General features: G+C 40.9%; 2 protein-coding genes across 4 annotated transcripts in view; one reads left to right on the top strand and one right to left on the bottom strand.

Moving 5' to 3' along the window:
• The window catches only part of LOC134639592 (vinculin-like), a 24,868-nt gene extending 12,922 nt beyond the window's left edge, over window positions 1–11,946 (top strand). Inside the window, exons 7-23 of one of the 3 annotated variants that reach the window (XM_063490864.1) lie at window positions 442–532; window positions 625–772; window positions 906–1,059; window positions 1,338–1,513; window positions 2,417–2,607; window positions 3,016–3,042; window positions 3,315–3,514; window positions 3,814–3,942; window positions 4,083–4,232; window positions 4,353–4,461; window positions 4,563–4,865; window positions 4,951–5,075; window positions 5,677–5,862; window positions 7,081–7,257; window positions 8,172–8,375; window positions 8,450–8,554; window positions 10,050–11,946. In XM_063490864.1, coding sequence (XP_063346934.1) covers window positions 442–532; window positions 625–772; window positions 906–1,059; window positions 1,338–1,513; window positions 2,417–2,607; window positions 3,016–3,042; window positions 3,315–3,514; window positions 3,814–3,942; window positions 4,083–4,232; window positions 4,353–4,461; window positions 4,563–4,865; window positions 4,951–5,075; window positions 5,677–5,862; window positions 7,081–7,257; window positions 8,172–8,375; window positions 8,450–8,554; window positions 10,050–10,196 — 2,622 coding nt within the window. In that variant the 3' untranslated portion in view covers window positions 10,197–11,946. The remainder of the gene's footprint in view (window positions 1–441; window positions 533–624; window positions 773–905; window positions 1,060–1,337; window positions 1,514–2,416; window positions 2,608–3,015; window positions 3,043–3,314; window positions 3,515–3,813; window positions 3,943–4,082; window positions 4,233–4,352; window positions 4,462–4,562; window positions 4,866–4,950; window positions 5,076–5,676; window positions 5,863–7,080; window positions 7,258–8,171; window positions 8,376–8,449; window positions 8,555–10,049) is intronic. The other 2 variants (XM_063490865.1, XM_063490866.1) reach the window with 2 other exon arrangements.
• Window positions 11,947–13,368: 1,422 nt separating this feature from the next.
• On the bottom strand, window positions 13,369–19,382 carry ap3m1 (adaptor related protein complex 3 subunit mu 1). The gene is made up of 9 exons (XM_063490890.1): window positions 19,278–19,382; window positions 18,655–18,932; window positions 15,854–16,025; window positions 15,596–15,733; window positions 15,391–15,476; window positions 15,173–15,306; window positions 14,834–15,041; window positions 14,475–14,619; window positions 13,369–14,360 (listed from the first exon to the last, which is right to left on the bottom strand). Exons 2-9 carry the CDS (start codon window positions 18,925–18,927, stop codon window positions 14,260–14,262), a joined length of 1,257 nt encoding a protein of 418 aa, XP_063346960.1. The 5' UTR covers window positions 18,928–18,932; window positions 19,278–19,382; the 3' UTR covers window positions 13,369–14,259.
• Window positions 19,383–21,050: the final 1,668 nt, after the last annotated feature.

A 21,050-nucleotide genomic window follows, 5' to 3' on the forward strand; every position in this document is an offset into this window, starting at 1 on the left:
ACTGGATAAACCAAAATATAGGTTTTATATGAGGCAGTTTTAATGTATACATCTATGTGTTGAACTTTCCCACAAGAAAATAGCCTTTACAAATGTGAGCCAAGCAACCACGTTCAGCTTTACACTGGAAATTAAAGTCTCACAGTTAGAAAACCTTATCCAAAAATTAGAAAGCTACACTGCTGGTAATACAGTTCCCCATTACAGTGAACATTGGATTTAAAGTTTATTTTGTTAGTCCTATACACGTCATCATTCTTGTGTACACCATCCTCAACACATAAATACTGACAACAGATTTAGATGTGCCTGAGTTTTCGTAAAGATAGCAGTGATGACAACAAATAATCTGTAAAACTATAACTACTTATAAAAAGTGTCTTTTTTTCTGTAATGAAAGCGATATATTTTTCTTTAACACATCTCTTCTCTTTACTTCAGGATATGGAGGCCCTGAAGAGATCTCTGGCTTTGATTGAGTCAAAGATGGCACAAGCTAAAAGCTGGCTCAAAGACCCTCACGGACAGCCAGGTGGCTGTTTGTTTCTTATCTATTGTGGCTTCAGCTAAAAACACCTAATCGTCAAACGTGAATGTCATGCCATGGCGGTCTGTCGTTTCCAGGAGACCCCGGTGAGGTGGCCCTGCGTGTAATACTGGATGAAGCTGGTAAGGTGGGAGAGCTGTGTGCTGGGAAGGAGAGGAAAGACATACTGGCGACCACTAAGGCTCTGGGACAAATGACTGACCAGGTCACAGATCTACGAGCTAGGTAGGGTTTTTCTGCAAGAACGTGTGAGTTAAACAGTTTTCCATCCTCTGTCCATGGTGTGCGATTAGGTGCGCATTTGAATTGTGTATTCAGCTGTCAAGCCTCGGCTGAGTGTCTTTGTTGTTCTTAACAGAGGCCAAGGCCCGACCCCGGGGTGTGTGCAGCGTGCCGGCCAGTGCTCGCAGGGCTTAGACTTGCTATTTGGCAAAGTGGACAGTGCTGCTCGCAGACTGGAGGCTCTAATCAATGCCAAACAGGCTATTGCCAGGAGGCTGGATGCTGCACAGGTCAGATAGAACAACAATAATATCAGAATGAGCTACACTAACCAGGGAACCGCTTTATTCCAGCAAATCCAACTCTCTACTTCTAATCCTTTTCCAAGCAAGTGTTGCAGTTAATACTTTACAAATTCTCTCAGAATTATTATTGTTTAAAAGAGAGACCCCACTGGGTAAAATCTTCACTAGTAAATAGCCCCTTCACATGCTAGAAGCTCTACTGTGAGACATGTGTCAAAAGATGTACTTATTTCATATGTCATACTGCACATGTGCATATTTAGGCATGGCTGGCTGATCCTCACGGCGGTCCCGAGGGGGAGGAGAACATCAGAGCGCTCCTTGCAGAAGCCAAACGCATCGCCGATCTATGCGAAGACCCCAAAGAGAGGGACGACATCCTGCGTTCCATAAGTGAGATCGCAGGACTCACCGCCAGGCTCATGGAGCTACGCAGACAGTACGCTTTCACCTCACATTTCTCATGCTCGATGACACGTGCATTGTGAAAACTATACGTAATACTTAGACACTCTTTCCATAGGCTCAAAGTGCAACCCCATGCCACCAATAGGTGGCATATTTTACCCACCTGGAAAGTATGTTGTTGCCTGTCAACCTTGGGCATGAGTCCTCCAATAAGGTTTTAAACTGTTTGAATACAGTGTCACGGTGTTTTTGTGGAGGGGAATTTAAAGGGAAATACCACTTAACTAAACAACAGACTTTAATCTAAATGCTTCTGTAGCTCAGTGGATTATGGCGAAGATGATGATGAAGATTAGTTGCTTTTAGGAACATAACTGTAATGGTCTTCAGCTGCATTTATTGAGCATAAAGAGAAAGCAAATTCAATTTCAAACACTGAACAAATTACCTAAATATGCTCTAATTAATACTGATCTGCACTTTTAAGGTAAAAAATGTAGAAAATGTGGCTATGATTTCCGCATTTGGAACAGATAGTACTTTTACAATGTGTAATTTAGTAGAGATATTATCACTGTATTACGGTATCCTGTCAAAACGGCTGTGCAAGGTCATAAAAAGAGATTTTGTGATACACGAATCTGACTTTGTTCTTCTTTTCTTAGAAGAATGATAAAGGCATTTCTTAAACTGTGCCCTGAATTATTGTCCTGACCAGAACTTGTAGTTTTATGTCTAATAATCTGGACATGCACATATAGAAATGTTTTGTCTTTATTTCTACTACACAAAAAAGCAATATTAGGCTTTAAAAGTGGTATTTCTCTTTTTTGGTGGTATCTAACAGGGGTGTAGTGTTATTTTATAGTCTATATTAAGTCTTTTATGCCTTTTTGTCTCTCCCTCAAGTTGTCTATCTTTGTTACTGTCTCAGGGGTAAAGGTGACAGTCCGGAGGCCCGTGCACTTGCCAAGCAGATTGGGGCGGCGCTACTGACCCTGCAGTCTAAAACCAACCGCGCCGTAGCCAACATGAGACCAGCCAAGCCTGCAGTAACCTTGGAGGGCAAGATGGAGCAGGCCCTCCGTTGGGTGAACAACCCTGGAGTGGACGACAGAGGAGTAGGTAAGTGGTGCTGGATGACTGCTCTAGGGAGTGATGATGCAGTAGTTTGTCTCAAAAATAAACACCCTGACCTTCCAGCGCATTTTGTGCATCTCTGTGGATGATGGACGGATTGTAAAAGAAACCAGACAGCAAGTGAATATCGCTCTTTGGGGATGTTAGGCATTCGTGATCAATGAGGTAACTGTAAAATGACTCAGGCAGGAAATGTGATTGCGTGGCACAGAAATGACTGTGCTGTTTCCTTAAATGCCCACAATGATGCATTTTGTGCATCACTGATTGACTAACTTGACTAGTTTAGTCATTCAGGGACTCTTGTATTGTTTTCATGCTTTGTTATTGCAGTCTTCCTGCTTTGTCATTTGATTGTTTCCTATTTTGTCCCATGCTTCCGTATGGGAGCAGAGTGTGAGAGGCTACAGTGGAACACAGGTATCTCTCTATGAAGCTTTCTTAGAAGACCTAACCAAACATGTTATTATTAGTAACATTATTAACTTGCTGGAAACTATATAATGTTAGCATTTACTGCAAACTATAGCATCCTACTATTGATGTTGCAAGAAATGACATCACTTCTCACTTTGTATTTTTAGTCCCTGTGACCAACAAAAAGAAAAAAGAAAAAGCGATACTTCTATATCTAAATATGGGTTGTGATTGAGGTATCTAGAGCATGACTTCTACCCTGTGTTACTCTCTAGGTCAGGCAGCAATCAGAGGAATGGTTGGGGAAGGGAGGAGGCTGGCAGGAGGCCTGTTAGGCCCGTATCGTCAGGATATGATTGGGCGCTGTGACCGAACAGAGGCTCTGATGACATCCTTGGCAGACATGGCTGGCAGGGGAGAGGCTGAGGCTCCTCATGCACGCGCTACAGCTGCACAGCTGCAGGACACCCTTAAGGTATCTCACAAGCATGTGCATTTAGTCTATAAATAAATTAATGCAGAAACACAACCTCCCCTGTAATCATATATAAACAAGTTTCCAAATACACAAAATATACCTGACTAAAAATCGTGGAAAAGGGGAAAATGCACGATGGCTGGAATATTTCTGTTTGATCCAAAGGTGCAGCCAATATAACAAAATCATGGGGACTGAGGATGCATGGTGTAAGACTCAGTAATGTTGATTTCATTGAAAGTGCTGGTGCAGAGCTCCCCCTGGTGGATTTATGCAACAATCTCTGCTTCATCCAGGACCTGAGGCAGCGCATGCAGGAGGTGATGACCCAGGAAGTGTCTGATGTTTTCAGTGACACCACCACACCTATCAAACTGCTGGCTGTGGCTGCAACTGCACCTCCCGATGCACCAAACAGAGAAGAGGTCAGTAATGCACAAAACACAGCACCAATAACACATCCCATTCACCTGTTTCCACTAATAGACACCATGGCGCAGCTGTGTGGCGTGGGAGGTTGATTATGTCTACACTTTGACTGAAGTGCTGCTAATGTTTGTGAAAGGTTTTTGAAGAGCGCGCAGGGAACTTTGAGACCCACGCGGGTCGGCTGGGGGCAACGGCAGAGAAGGCTGCTGCTGTGGGAACAGCCAATAAGACTACAGTAGAAGGCATCCATGCTGCTGTGAAACATGCTAGGGAGCTCACACCACAGGTGCTTCTGTTTGATTTGGCCGCCCCTGATTTGCATGATCACGTATCAAGATAAAACATGTAGGTGTTATATACAGTCTGAGCGTGACTTGTTTACTTTTTTGTTTGTTTTCACATCCAGGTAACGTCTGCCGCTCGGATCTTGTTGAAGAACCCTGGGAACAAAGCGGCGTATGAACACTTTGACACCATGAAGAACCAGTGGATCGACAATGTGGAGAGACTCACCGGTGTGAATTTTCTCAGCATTTCTCGTGCTGCTTAAAATATTACCTTGCGGCACATGAGACAGGATTTACAGAGGCGTGCTTATCTCTGTTTTCTCTCCTAGGTCTAGTGGATGAAGCTATCGACACCAAATCTCTGCTAGATGCGTCTGAGGAGGCGATAAAGAAAGACATCGACAAGTGCAGAGTTGCCATGGCAAATGTTCAGCCCCAAATGCTTGTTGCCGGGGCAACAAGCATAGCAAGGAGAGCTAATCGGGTCCTGTTGGTGGCTAAGAGGGAAGTTGAGAACTCTGAAGACCCACGATTCAGAGACACTGTGAAACACGCTTCAGACATCCTCTCGCACACCATCTCGCCTATGGTGATGGACGCCAAGGCGGTGGCAGGGAACATCCAAGATAAAGGTACAGGAGAAAAACATGTTTAATATAATGAGTGATAAAGAATGACTCAGGTTTATTTACCATGTTTTCGCTGTTTGTTCCAAAGCTCTGCAGAAAGCCTACTTGGACTCGTGTCTGAGGATCCTGGCTGCAGTCGGAAAAGTTAGAGAAGCCTTTCAGCCTCAGGAGCCGGACTTCCCTCCTCCACCTCCTGACTTGGATCAGCTCCATGTAAGCACATTCAAACACACATAACACACTTTATTCCCACAGTAGACTTTAGTAGTAGTAGTTAAACTATTAAACTGGGATTCCAGTGTTTTAGGGGAATATATCAGTCTTCCTTTATGTGGGGTTAACAAACTTTCTAAAACAGGGTCTTCACATTGCTCATGAGTGGGTTATGACAGCCAAGAATATTTTTTCTATGATTTAAATTTGATTGTCTCCATTTATTTTAGACCTAAATATAATATTTTTTGTCCCGACTTGATAAAAATACTAATTTCTGATATGTACACTGGTTCTGCCGGAGGTTTCTTCCTGTTAAAAATGAGTTTTTCCTTCCGGCTGTTGCCAAGTGCTTGCTCATAGAGAGTCCTCTGATTGTTGGAATTTTCTTTGTATTATTGTAGGGATTTACCTTAGAATATAAAGCACCTCGAGGAAACTGTTGTTGTGAATTTTAAATCAATAAAATTGAATGTAAATATACTTGTGAATCACATATTGTTATGCATGGTGGTCAGACCCAAGCAAATTAGGATCAAACAGCAGTATGATGGAATAACGTCTATGAATTATTATGAACTACATGTATGTGTGTTTTCAGGTTAGTGATGAGCAGGCACCACCCAAACCTCCGTTACCAGAGGGGGAAGTGCCTCCGCCTCGGCCTCCTCCTCCAGAGGAAAAGGATGAGGAGTTCCCGGAGCAGAAAGCTGGAGAGGTGCTCAGCGAGCCCATGATGGTGGCAGCCAGGCAGCTGCACGATGAGGCGCGCAAGTGGTCAAGCAAGGTCAGTTCACACAAACACACATATATTTGCATATTTAGCCAAACATCTGTGTATAATTTTAAAGTCATGATTTCTGATTTATAACAATACACAAGTTAAGAAGCATTTATGTTTCTGCCCAGCTGTGATCAAAGAATATGGTTTTATTTCTCTTTTTTTTTTTTTGCTTTGCTGGCTAGTTGTCTAAAGAAAAAAAAAGTCCCATCTGTGGATATCTAAAATTCTTGAAATTATGTTGGTCCTGAAATATGGAAATCAGTTGCTTTATTCCAGTTTCAGAGGGGAACCGGAAACTGTCATCTGTTTAAAGTGTCAGCATGTGACTTTGTTCACGGTGTACACATGCACACTCAACATGCACAAAGTGAATATGAGATAATGTGTCACATGCAGTGAGAAAACCCAGCCTCAAATCTATATTACAGAAGCACACTCCACTTACAGCAGACGTTATCTACTTCGTCTTTCCTCATATCTCTGTGGCTGTCAATGTTCCGTGTGTGTGTGTGTGTGTGTGTGTGTGTGTGTGTGTGTGTGTGTGTGTGTGTGTGTGTGTGTGTGTGTGTGTGTAAAAGAACTGTACACAGGAACAGCTAATCTGTATAAATAACCAGGAATAATGCCCTCTTGCTATCTTTGTGGAGCTGATAACCATTTTCCCCTTAATGGCGCCGCTAACAGTTTTTCCACAGATATTTTGTGTGTCTTTTAAAAACTATCCACAAACATCCAGACATCTCTGGTGTTGGGTCACACTCAGTTTGCCAACTCAGCACTAGACCTTGTTTGATTATGCAAATAGGTTATAAACTCTCAGCTCAGCCACCGCCTCAGAGTAAGGCACATCATCCACCCGCTGCCTTCCCAAACCAGCTCCTCTTTCGTTTTAATTTCCCCCCATCTAAATTGTCTGTGCCTATGTGTGCAGTTTCACCTCCCCTGTCCCTGCACCTTCACCTTGCTTGAATACGCTCCTCCTTCCTCCTGTAAATCTCCTGTCCTTTTTTCTTCCACCCAGTGCCTCTCATACTATACTAAATGCCTCCTTTTCCCATGCTTCCCTCCCTCCTGCCATCCCTGGCTTTCCACTCCCCCCTTCTTCTCCACATTCCTCCTTTTTTTCCTCCTCCTCCCACCCCTTTTGCCTCCCTCCCTTTCCTTCCCATCCCCATCAATCCTCCAACCACCACCAACAAACCCCCCCACTGCCTGGCCCAGCCTGAAGATGAGGAGGCAGTAGAGGAGAGGGAGGTAGATGATGAAGATGAGTTTACTGATGGTGAGGATGACTATGAGCCAGAGCTGCTGCTGATGCCATCCAACCAGCCTGTCAATCAACCCATTCTGGCAGCTGCCCAGTCTCTCCACCAGGAGGCGCGCAAGTGGTCCAGCAAGGTCTGCGCACATACATGCACATGAGCGCACACACAACCACATGTGGATCAAACAGTATGTGTAAAAGGCTCTAAGTGTTTTGGGTACTGTTTGACCCACGCACGCACACGTGCACGTACACCCACGCATGCAAAAAGATAAATGCACGACACAAGGAAAGCCCCGCAGGACAGGAAACACCCACCGGGGGCTGTCTGAACACTGAGCTCTGCATCTGCCACTACCAATGGGAAAACTCCAACCAGCTGCAGCTGCTGTTTTACTCTTGTTGCATTATTTTCAGACCTGGTTACACAAATGGTAATGCTGATGCCATGCAATGGTTGCACAAAACGTCGAGGACTGTGGGAATGTCAGGTTTGATTGTTGCACCACGTGGATAAACTGGTACTGGCTTCACAAGCCCTTAAGCTCATGTTTGGGTAAAGCGGTTCAAAGGAGGCAGACGCTCTGTCTCGTCGTTACCTCTGTTGTCAGACTTTCATTGTCTGGCCAACCTGTGAAGCCAAGGATGACAGTTTCCCAAAGACTTCTGGGTGATGTAGATATGACATTAGATTGCCTGCTTACCCACTCTGGTCACCTGCTTCTGCTTTTTAGCCCCTAGTACTAATCACTTTAACATCACCTCATGTGTACTAACTTCAGGTTGACTCTAATGTCACAAAGAAAATGAAAATCTCAATTAAAAATCTAATAAAATGTTCAATATCTTCTTCACTGAGGGTTGAAGAGTATGTGGAAACTTGCACTGACTCTGCATGCATTCTCCTGTTAAACATGCTTGCATTTAATTTTAATTCAAATGTAATAATACAAAACACTAGAATTTTAATGTCTGGTTTCCCAAAACCATGTTTCTCTGTTAACAGCTTTAATGCTTCCTCCTTTTCTACATCCCCATTCTTCAACAGGGTAATGACATCATAGCCGCAGCCAAGCGGATGGCTCTGCTGATGGCAGAAATGTCTCGGCTGGTGCGTGGTGGAAGCGGGAACAAACGAGCACTGATCCAGTGCGCTAAGGACATCGCCAAGGCCTCAGATGAGGTGACAAGACTGGCAAAAGAAGTGGCTAAACAGTGCACTGACAGACGCATCAGAACAAACCTGCTGCAGGTGAGGATTTGCATAGACACAAGCGCACTCTGTCTTCAACGGGAAACATCTAACATCTGTTCTTCCTGCCAAAGGTCTGTGAACGAATCCCTACCATCAGTACTCAGCTGAAGATTCTCTCTACTGTCAAAGCCACTATGCTGGGACGGACAAACATTAGTGAAGAGGAGTCAGAGCAGGTAAACGCACAACAAAGCACATACAGTTGTGGTCAGAAATTTAAATTCACCCGTCATGGGCATGAATGTCATGGTATTTTGGGGGTTTTAATGATTTCTTTGAGCTGTTCTTTTCCCAGAGTGGAGTGATTGTGCAGCATACATATTTAATGACTTTAATAAGCAAGAACTTGTGCACATAAGGTCAAAAGTATACATACAGGCTCAAATATATACATACCCTACCTACTAATGTTTGTTTAATGTCACTTAGCAAGTTGCAGCTTGACCAAATGCATTTGATAATCATCAACAAACTTCTGGTATCGTTTTTGGCTCTCTTCTTGGCAGAATTGGTGAAGTTCATTTAAATTGATTGGTTTCCAGGCATGGACCTGACTTTTAAGTGTAATCCGCAAATTTTTAGTAGGGTTGCGGTCAGGGCTTGATGGTAGCCTTGATGTTTACTCACACTAAACTAGTTTTGATGTGATTTTGGGATCATTGTCCTGTTGGAACATCCAGCTGTGTCCAAGTTTCATCTAGATGTTAGTTTGAACTGAAGCTGAAAAATGTGGGGGTAGCCCTCCTTCATTATTTCATCCACTGTCCACTGTATTTGGCAGTAAAACAAGCCCAAGAACATGCTACAACTACCATGATGCTTGACAGTTGGTACAGTGTTCTTAGATTTGAAAGCCTCACCTTCAGTTTTTTAATCACATTGCTTCACTGTGCACAGTGACACTGGTGTTCCAGCAGTTTCCAGTTCACGGCAGGCCTGAACCTTGGAGGTTTCTGGGTTGTTCCTGAACGGTGACAGTTTGGGTTATTTCTGTTATTACAGTAAATGTATAATATGGCAATCTCTAAGCTGACAGGCAAGAGAAAAATAGGAAAGAAAGAAAAAGGAACAGTGGAAAAAATAGGACAAAGTACAATAAAAGGATAGAGCACAAATAGAAAAGCACAAATGTTGCACCTGTAAGAAAAAAACAGACCTGGAACAGAAAAATATTAATAGAGACACAAATCAACAATCTTCTTTTGTTTTGTGTCAGTGTTTGTATCTTTGTCACGTCTTGTTTTTTAAAGATGTACGCTGTACAATCATTTCACCCTGCAACAGTTCAAAGAAATAACTAAAAAGCTCAAAATCAAGATGACATTTGTAAGTAAACTTCTCATCCCAACTGTACCTCACAGTGATGCACAATCCAACCTTTTTTTTTCTATTATTATCCATAAACTCAGCATCTGCAGAAAGCAAAGTGCTACTTCAATGCCGTAGCTGTCTTCTCAAACTTGAAAAGCTCTACTACACACTGCAGTCCCTGTTATTACACTAAAAGCTGAGTTGGTCGTCTGGCATGACTGAACAAATGTAACTGATGGGACACTTAATTTTTTTTTTTTTTTTTTTATTCTGCATTTAAGGTGGATTAGTCATGTCATGGCCAAAATTTGTGACAGATCTTTAAGCTGTTATTTTACTGCTTTCTGTTTCCCTCACCAGGCCACAGAGATGTTGGTCCATAACGCCCAGAATCTGATGCAGTCCGTGAAGGAGACGGTCAGAGAAGCAGAAGCAGCCTCCATCAAGATCCGCACCGATGCGGGCTTCACCCTCCGATGGGTGCGGAAGACCCCCTGGTACCAATAGTCATACCTGGTCACTGACATGAATGATGCTCTTTCTTTAAAACTTTGCTTCAATAGCACAAACCTCGAGTAAAGTAGCAATGTGCATATGCATTAAGCGTAAGCATGTGCACTTCAAGAGGAAGCTGCAGGATTTTGAGCCATTCTCCACTGTAGTTTGGGTGTTTGCACCAAGAAGCATTAGATCTGGTCCCATGCAGGTTTCTTTTAATGGCGTGAGCGGAATCGCACAGGTATATCGGAGACAGTTTTTTAAAGTATATTTTTGGTATGTTGTGTTACAAGACTTTATCCAAAGTTCAGGTATATATTTTTTGCATGAAAATGTTTTCTATTTTCTAAAGGCGAATTATGACACTAAAATGCTCCTAGAGGATGTTTACTTTGCATTCAGTTTTTTCAGTGAGTTTCTTATTGTCTATTGTATATACAATAATTGTTTGTTTTATGAAAGATTTTTAGCTTTATTCACTCAGTTTGACACTAAAGTCGGGAGTATTGGAGCGAGCTGAGGAGCTCACTTTCCTTCCTGTTTACTTTTTAACAATAAAGGTTCTTTACTAAAGATCTACAAATTCAGAAGTTCTAGCATCATCACTTCAATGATTTTATACTTGAAGAACCTAAAGGTGTTATGAATACAAATGAGACAGTTTTAAAGCAATTATATGATTAGAATAAAATATATGGTTGTTATTAACTATGTTGTTTCTTGGGAGGTTGACACTACAGCTCACAGGTTTTCACTTGACAGCAGCAGTATGTGTGACATTGAAGTCAAAGTCAGGCTTAACTGATATATTTTTAATGTGTGTTTTTAGTTCTGTGTTTTCATTTTTGTTGAACTTCCACAGTGATCAATGCCAAAGGATTTGTTTTACATTACTGTGAGCTTCTAAACACTCAAACTCCAGGTTACTGCAGACAGTGCCGTCCTCTGTAGAGGACCCGGAGTGCTTTTTTTAAGGTCTGTTTATTTTTAGCCAAAAGATATGAATGTTTTACTCTGCTTTGCATTTTTTTTGTAATCTATTTGTAGTGCTGCACTGTACTGCACTCTTTGTAACAGTTGAACTGTTTGGAAATTTTAGCAAAGCTGATGATTTTAGGCAGCATCCTTTTATTGTTTTGGGTTCTTTTCTTTTCTTTTTTTTTAGATATCCAGATATCCCTCTGTTTGAGCTCAGTAGTCCCATGTTAAATGCTCTAAAGCATCATCTGAAAAATCCATTTTTTTTCCTTTTTTAGATGACCCCGGTGGTTTGAAAACAAGACAACTCTTTTTATCGGGCAATATTGTCAGCCTAGCAACGTAGATTTTATTTTTAGGTTAACACTAAAATATATTTAAAATGAGTTTGTTGTCATCTGGGATTAAAGGATTAAACATTATATTTTTACATTAATACATGCAGTCAGTCAGCAAATGCATATTTTTATTTCCTTTAATTTAACAGTGGAGAATCTGTACGCACCTGTATGTGAAGTCTTTTCATTTAAGCAGTAGTAGTGAGCAGTCCAAATGACACTAATGGACAAAGCTCTGTATTGCAGCACAGAATGTTAACCGCATTTTCACTTTTATTTGGGCCTACTGAGCATGTAGCAGCACTGACTATTCACTGAGAGCGACACAATGTAGATCTGCGTGTGCACCTGATGTGTTCATTCACACCCCGAATGTATTCTGATAACTTCTAGCCCTGCCAACACATCTGCTGTGCCTTGGAAGAAGAATAAAAGACTATAATGATGACTGGACTTGGCCTCTTTCTTACCTCTACATAACCTGAGTGAGGGCGAGACCCTGATTTGAGCAGGTGTTCGGCTACTCTGTGTACAGTATACTTTACACAAGCTTAGCAGTGCTAGCCTTCAGATAAGCACTTACCTGAGTAAGCATTTTCTATCTTTGTTCTTTGTCGTCTTAGATTTTTGTATTAGCTTGTGAATACTGGCTGTTTAGCACTTGATATATACTCTGGCCACTTCATTAGGTACACCTGTTCAACCACTCAGCATTGCAGATAATCAGCCAATAATGTGGCATTAGCTCAATCCATTCAGACATGCCCTATTAAAGTCCAAACTGAGCATCACAAAGGGTTAAAAAAAAAGGGTTAAGTTACAGTTAAGTGTCTTGTTGGTGCCAGGTGGGCTGTTCTAAGTATTAGAAAAACTCATGACCACACATAACAATGTCTAGGGTTTACAGAGAATGGTCTGAAAAAAATACCAGGAAAGAGTCAGGCTCATCAAACCAGGCAATGTTTTTCTGGTCCCTTGTTGTCCAGTTTGGCTGAGAATGTGTGAATTGTAGCCTCTGTTTCCTGTTCTAGGCTGACAGAATTGACTCCTGGTGTGGTTTTCTGCAGTGGTAGTCAATCTGCTTCAAGGTTTGGCATGTTGTGTATTCAGACTTGCTCGTCTGCATACCTTGGTTGCAACAAATGGTTGTTTGAGTTCCTGTTGCCTTCCTGTGAGCTTGAAGTAGTCCAACCATTCTCTGACCTCTGAAAGCAACAAGGCATTTGCAACCAGAGAAATGACGCTCACTGGATATTTTCTGTCCTTCAGGCCATTCTCAGTAAACCTCAGTTGCATACACCAGCATCTATGCCACGTTCAAAATCACTTAAATCACTTTTCTTCTGATGCTTAGTTTGAACTTCAGCAGGTCATCTCAGTCACATCTACATGCCTAAATGCAGTGAGTTGCTTTGGTGTGATTGGCTAATTTCATATGTGCATTAACAAGCAGTTGGACTGATGTACCTAATAAAATGTCCAGTGATTTTACATCCAAAAGACAGAACACACTGGTGAGGTTAGCAACAATGAAAGTCCTGAGGTCCACTGAAGAGGAAAAACAAAAAACAAAAACAAAACATTAATCAGCCTCAAGACCTGAAAGGTTTGATTAAATTCATGCAATAATTTGTCTATTGAAATATGTGCCCCTAAAAATTGGGGCTATACAAATCCCTACATTTTTGTTCAACCTATTAAATTCTGAACTTTATCTTTAACTGTCTCACTGAGGTGGTCTGAGGAGCAAAATTTATGAAATCTGCATTACTATCCAATTTTTGAAACCAGAAAAAAGGGTGAAAAAAAAAACAACCACTCAGCTTTCATTTTAAAGTTTTTATAAGACATCTTATAAACTGAAATACAGATTCAACTTCATACAAGAGCTTTAAGTAGTATTTCCCACATGAACAATTGATTGTGCAAATGCTGTGCTGAGTAAAGAAGCTGCAATTGAAGTTATTTGAGGATCTTGTGGACTTCAGACAGAAGTGTTCCCAATAACCCGTCTGAGTCACTGATCATCAAATGATGACCACCACACATCACACAAGTCTTCACCACACTTGAATAGAGGATATACATTTTTTTTAAAACTTCCTCTGGCATCCAAAACATGACGTTTTGTGCTATAGCTTGTGCTATAAGAAGCATCAGAAGCTCCTCCAAAAAGGCCACATAAGAGAGGGAGTGCAAAACACCAGCAGGGCGTGAAGACACTGCAGCTGCTCAGAAAGTAGATAGAGTTTTTTTCTTTCAAAAATTAAAAATATCTATCTTTATAAAACTGACTAACGAAAAAAAAAAAGTTTTCAAAGGCAGGTCGGTTTATTCTCAGGCAACATGCAGGCAACTTAATTTAGGTGCAGAGGTGTAGTGGTGAGCGTGGCAGTGAGCTGTAAATGTCCTTTTTCAAACCAAAATATTCCCCTTAGGCAACACTCAAAATGTGTTAGATTTAAAAAAAAAAATTAAAAGAAAGAAAAGGAATGAGTCACATTCAAACAGAATAGAAACTAATAGCACTTCAATTAAGTCACGCTGATTATTAAGGCTTCCCTTTACAAGCTGCAAAAACCATCAGTTCATACAAATGTGATGCTAAACAAAATAAATAACCTAAAAAATGCAGAATTGTTCATTAATTACAATGAGCACGTGGATATGTAAGACATATTGGAGAGGTGAGTCAGCGGTGCGGCAAACTTGCTTCTATTTGGCATGTTGGATTGCTGACCTCTGACAGTAACTGCTCAGGTCCTCACTTGGAATTTGCCCGCTTTAGTCACATATTTGACACCTTTAAATGGCTTGTACTTCTCTCCGTACATGTCGAGACGGCTCACTTTAAGACCTGCACAGAGGAGGAGAGCAGTGTAATATAAATCAAGGAAGATAAATAACAGGGCTGAAGGGATCGACGGTTTTAAATTTCAAACTTGACTGAAGTCACGCTTTGATAGATTACCTGATATGGCCAGCTGCTGGATCTTTAGGTCAATATTGAGTGAGGGGTTCTCTTCAGGGTTAGGCACTCCTGTCTGCATACTCAGACTGCCTCGCAAGTTGGGAAGCTTCTGGGGGTTAAGCTTACCAATGTCCCAAACCAACATCTACCAAAAGAGGAAAAATAAATTCTTTTTATTAATTTTAGTGTCTCCAAAACATCCACAACTGGACCAGGACAGGACCTTCTTAGGCTTTTGGTGACTGACATTCAGCACACCTGTGTGCAGGTTTGTAGTAAAGCAAAAGGCATCCTAACTGCTCGCTTAGCTCACTCCTGCTGTGTTACTGCTTATGACAGCCTTTGTGGTGGCTGGTTACCTTTGTAGTGAAGTCATAGGTGTAGTTTCCCTGTGTGGCTGTGAGGTTGGCATTAAGCACAGCCTTAGGCATGTGGATAGTGACTTTCAGGTCCTCCACTGTCTTCCCCATAGTTTGCTTGGGTCCAATGGTGATGTCAAGGCGACCGCAAGATCCTGCCTCAAAGAAACTGATGCTCTGCTTCACATACACTGGAATGGCTACAAGACTGAGGAAGGACATAAAAAAACAGCAATGGCTACAATAAACAAGAATGATTGGTGGTGTGAATGTTGTTATTTAAATCAATTAAATCTGAATTATTTCATCTCCAAGTGAGAAAATGATGCCTGCGCTTACTTTTGAGAGCTGATGTGATAGGTCATGAGCGTGAAGTTTCCATCTGGTGGGATGAACGACAGGACACACTCCGACTCCCAGCGCCTGAACCGCACGCATGGGTGGAAACTCACGTCATCAAGAAGCCGAGGATTCTGTCATCAACAGCGAGAAGTGTTAAAAAAGCAAAGCAAAGCACTGACGGTTAGGCATAAAAGACTGACAGGAAGTTACCCCACCATAAAGGACATCGTCAGGTCAGGCATCCCACTGAGTTTCACACAGGCTTCAATTACACCCTGGATCTCTGCAGATACTGTCGTACCTGGAAAAGGAGGAGCGATAAATCTCACCTATGAAACCTTACATGAAGAAAAGGGACTTCAAAATATCCAGCAATACACCATTATAATATGTGCTGATCAAATAAGTGTCAGTTTGTACCGGATTTGTCCACAATGGCGTCTATTTCTTCTGTCACATCAAAATACGCCTCATTATTGGCGTACTTGACACCAGCCCGCCTCCATGGGATGTTTGACAGCTGACCTTGTGGCAACGTTTCTCCAACATTACTACCTCCTGAAAAAGAAACAAAACCAAGGTGAAGCCACAAATGTACACATTAACACTGCAGAGTTTACTTGTACTTTAGTTTAGAGGTTGGTAAACACCTCCAAAGTCAGGGTGACCTCCAGTTACCTGTTAGCGTGTTGACGACTGATCGCAGGATGTTGGGAGGCCTGATCATCTCCTTGAGGACATTGGACTCTGTTGCTAGTGGAAATCCATTGTCCAGCATCTCCTCCAACAGCTCATAAACTATCACCACATTGTCAGTGATCACACTTTCGGAGCACTCTCCAAAGTAGTCCTGTCAACAAAGCTGCCCGTTACACCAAAGTCAAAAGTCTATGTAGATGTTTTTCAAGCACTTATACACAAGAAAGCCATCTGGGGCCCATCAGAGATGTATCCGTATGGATGTTCATATTAGATGATGCCACTGTTCTCTGCATCATCTACAGCACAAGGACCAGGACCAAGGCCATAAAAAGTCAACCAATTGGACCACTCTCTCCATGACCAATAGGATCATGATCATCTTTCAGCAGGATAGAAGTGGTATGCATGGTATAAGTGGTAACATGTGTAACAACACAATATTTCACAACTATTGCTGTTTCACAAAGCCCTTCATCGTTTTGTGCAAGCAAAATCTATCAACATTGAGAATCTTATGTAAACAACTTTGCTAGATGGGTTGGATTCAACACTTCAAGAGCAGGAATTTGGTGAAACTGATAAATTGTTAAGTGTGCATGAAGGTTATAGTGTGAAAATCTGGAAAATGTGGTCATAAATCAACAAACAGGACCTCGATCTGTAACACAGGGTGATTGAAGTCCCATTAGGTGCTCGCTCGGTACAAGCTTCACTGATGGAGTAGTAACGATTCTTATGGTTGGTGGACAGAGGGGCAGATGTACGAGCCCATGACTCCTTAGGCTGGGTGAGCTAAAAATGTAATTATTATATTTTTATATACCTCCTTTATTTTACTGTATTTCACAATTTTCTGTTTAATTGTACTTTTTTCTTTTGTGGATTTCTTTTACTTTAATAAACTATATTGAACTTGCCATAAGTATTTTTTTTTACGTTACACAAGAATTTCATAATTTTTAGAGCAGGTACATTTTATCTTACTCAATACTTGCATCCATGGATCATTCCTGTGCATTACCTTATTGTAATAGAAATATAATGGGGGTTTTTTAAATTAAGTGCATTATATATTTTTTTATTTTTAGGAAGATTGTTTGCTGATGCATTTCTCGTGGCTTCATAGTGTAGAGTTAACACATTATGTTTGATCCCTGGTTTGAGACCTGAATAAGACAGGAACACCTGGAAGGGTTGTGTTGGGAAGGGCATCCGGTATAAAAATCTACCAAAACAAATATGTGGCTCCACCTGCTATGGCGACCCTTTATGAATAAGGGAACAGTGGAAAGCTTTCTAGGATGCCACCAGTGCATCCTAGAAAGCTTTCCACTGTTCCCTTATTGGACAAGCGGGTATCATCAGACATCAGCTTGCTGGTAAACAAGGTGATGCCTAACTAAGGGCATTTGCCATTTGTCATGTCACATAAATTTAGCACTGACAAAAGCAGTTAGTCTACCTGGCTGAAAGATGTCTTTGCTAACAAGATACAAAAGACACAATAAAGAACAAGATTAAAAAACAAAACAACGAACAACAAAAAGAAAAAGAAAGAAAAAAAGAAAAAGAGTATTGGCCTCTGTTGCCGTAATGTCATCATGTCCATATAACACACCACAAACCTTTTGCTTAAAAAGGATCATTTTTATATTCTTACTTCCATAACATGAATATTTTCTCCAAGACTTGCCTACACACACTCACACACTCTTCTTTGATGTTGTAATGTTGTACTCTAACCTGGTGACTCTCTGGAAATGTGTCCCTCGACCTTGCAGCAATCATTTGTGTGTAAATTTACTTCCTTTGTAAGAAACTGTAACTAAACACTTGATTTCTAATTTATAGGGATTGCAAAATGGTGAGACACATTTGTTCCCCGGGTTTGACCGTAACACAAAGTGTCACTACAGGCTTTGTGTAGTTTCAATGGGCTGCTTAGGTTGCCTTGGAGCAGGCAATGCCTTAAAAGCCTCAAGTCATGAAAAAAAAAACCTCCCCGTGTAGATTAACAACCACAGTTTGACTAGAAGACTGCTTTAAGATGTTTCATGCACATGTGTGGCTTTTTTGTTTCTTGAGTACTGCACTTGTATTGAAGGTGAGTGTGCACCTGTCAAATCCTAAAATTGAAGCTTCTTGTGCAGCGCCACACTCCTCTCCACACTCCTGCTACAAATGGATCCCTTTCTCAGAGTCCTGTTCTGATGCACACTGGTGAAACGCAGTGGATTTCCTCCACTGTGTCAGAAACGGTGATACTCCAGCAGGTCAACGTTAGGAAGTGACACGGTTCAGATCAAATGTTCACGGAACATCTGACGTCACTCTAGTAGGTACTTCCCCACAAGACCAATACTTTGTCTCTGGGTTATAACTGGAGACAGAATGGGACTTCCGTTCAGGAGCGTATGAGAGAAGAAGGCAGAAACTTCTTTTGTTGTGCTCAGTTATTAACTACCGTATTTGAATCATCTAAGGTTTCGCATTTGTATAGGCCCAGGCACTGACATTCTTACTTGCACAGGATACACTGTTTATGCGTTTTGATGGCTGGTTAAAACAACTCTGAACGATTTTCCAAAATCTCACACAGGAAAGTAAAAATGACACCTTCTTCCTTAACTGTACAATCTCTTTTGTTTCCTTAACTGCATTTTTCCAGACGATCAGCTAAGGGGAAGTGAAATCTGATCACTTGACATGAACCACAATCTGTCTTACTTCTTCTAGACACAATCAAAGACTTGAAGAACACAGCGCTCAAACCACACCTGAAATGTGTCCGCCACTCTGTGCAGGAACTCGATGACAAACAGTGGGGGGACCTCAGTCTGGGTGACAGAGAGGAAGAAGAGTTTTCCCCTATATATGGAGATGAGATAGTGGTGTGGGGTCTGGAGGACAGGGGGCACATTCTCTGGATCCACTGCTTTCTCCCTTGCCTCGAAGAAGTAATCGCACACACTTCGGCTGATGAGACTCTTCCAGTGTTTCTCCAGGAAGATGTCTCCCAAGTGATTAATGAGGAACAGGCTGTGGATCATCTCAGCTGCAACAATGAAGTGATTGTTGTTGTTGTTATTGCTGGTTGTGCTCAGTTATTAACTAAGAGTGACAGGCAAGGATAAAATCAGCAGATTTTAAAATAAATAAATCCTGACAGTTACCCGACATTGCCCAACTCAAAACAAAGCGATGTCACTTGTTAACATTTACCCACCTACAGTCAACCTCTCAAACTAACTTTACCTTCAGGTACAAGAGTCACATTGCAATTAACCTTAAATGTGATCAATAAACCTGACAGTGAGAGACGTAACAGCCGCATGGCAGCTCTAAATATATTTGATAGCCTTAAAACAATCACAAATCTTAAAAAAAGAAAAAGTTTTACCTGCTGACTCCACTTCTCTGTGCCAAGATTATTACTTTTGAGCCAATATGGCTGCACAACTCCCCGAGCAGCTCAGGAGACGCCTGCAGATCTACCAACACGTAAACGCAACGATCCCGGTACAACAAGAAAACAAATCAGAAAGTCAAAGCCTGCATATTACTAATAAATATCCTGGGTGGTTTAAATACCAAAGCAACCTCGGCGTTAACTCGAGCCGCACTTTGATAACAAAGGTTCGGGCTTTTTCATCAGGCTATATTTACGGACAGCTATAACCCGGCGCCGTGTGGAGGGACCGGGGGCTTGTTTCCCTCAGTTTTTTGTTTTTGTTTGTTTGTTTGTTTTGTTTGTTTGTTTTTAAAATTTAGACTTTCAAATTTACAAACTCTCAATGGGAGATAACATTGGTGCAATAACATATAAAAAAGCCAAAAAAAAAAAAAAAAAGGAAATAGAAAAAAACCCCAAAAGAAAGGCCATTCTTATGTCATTTTACTTTTTTTTTCTAACAACATTTTTACATACATGAGGCTTACTTGGTACATACATAAGGCACATTCATTAAGAGGATAGAAACTGGGTCACATTTTCACATATCAAAGCAGCATCTTTACATGAGTCTTTCAACAGTTCTAAAAGTGACGTTAATTCAATCTTCAAACCATTTAGGGAAGGTTTTTTGTTTTGCCATTTACACTTATGGATATGGTATTTGCCCATAATTATTACAATGTTACAAAGCATGACAAGTTCCTTTGGACAGATTATCATTATTGTATAAAACCTATGTTAGAGTCACTCATCCAGTTTACCAAATCCTACCAAAATTTAGTCGTTACCGAACAGGAAAAAACAAAAACAAAAACAAAAAAAAAACAGTGGTCAATGCTTTCTTCTTTTTGTAAACAAAATCCACATGGCTCCACCTCAAATCCAAACCTTTTTAAGCGTTAAATTGCATTTCTTTAACTTTGGGTGGGATAGGCCATTTCAAAAAATGTGTATATTTGTTTGTTATTTTGAAATTACACCCTTCTAATTTTGTGTTTTTGTTAAAATCGTGAAATAATATATTTTTAAACATGTTATTTATGGTTTTATTACCACACTTTTTATTTATTAAAGGAATCTGATTTAACTGTAAAGAAGGTAAACCTATTTGCCCTTTAGAGTAATGGAAATGATTTTGCATCAAATTCAGCAGAGGTAGAAGGATCGCATTGCAAACTTTGTTATATTCTCTAAGGGAACACTGAATGTTAAACTTGACTTTAAAAACACCTAATTCGAGAAACTGCCCCTTCTCATCAAGTAAATCTGTTATAAAAATTATCTTTTTTTCATACCAATCCTTAATGAATAATGACTTCCTATTAATTGTAATGGTCCTGTTATTCCACAAGGTGGAGCCATGGGGCGTGAAGTTATGGGCAAAAACCATCTTCCAATAAGACAAGACCTGCTTATGGTATTCTGACAGTTTGACAGGCAACTTCTATATATCAAAATCACATTTCAGGAGAAAATCCAACCCTCCCACCTTTTTGAAAATATTTTTGGGGATATGAAACCATATTGAGTCAGGCTTTAATATAAAGACTTTTAACCAGTTTATTTTAAATACTCCAACCATTGATTAAAAATCAATGGTCCTTATACCTCCTTTGGTGTATTCTTTGACCAGTTGTGATTTTTTAATGTAATGACTTTTATAACGCTGAATGAACTGATTGATTACGGAGTTAATCTTTTTAACCCTTGGGGTTCTAT

Source organism: Pelmatolapia mariae, linkage group LG13 (genome assembly GCF_036321145.2).
Source record: "Pelmatolapia mariae isolate MD_Pm_ZW linkage group LG13, Pm_UMD_F_2, whole genome shotgun sequence".
In the NCBI taxonomy this organism is placed as follows: Eukaryota; Metazoa; Chordata; class Actinopteri; order Cichliformes; family Cichlidae; genus Pelmatolapia; species Pelmatolapia mariae.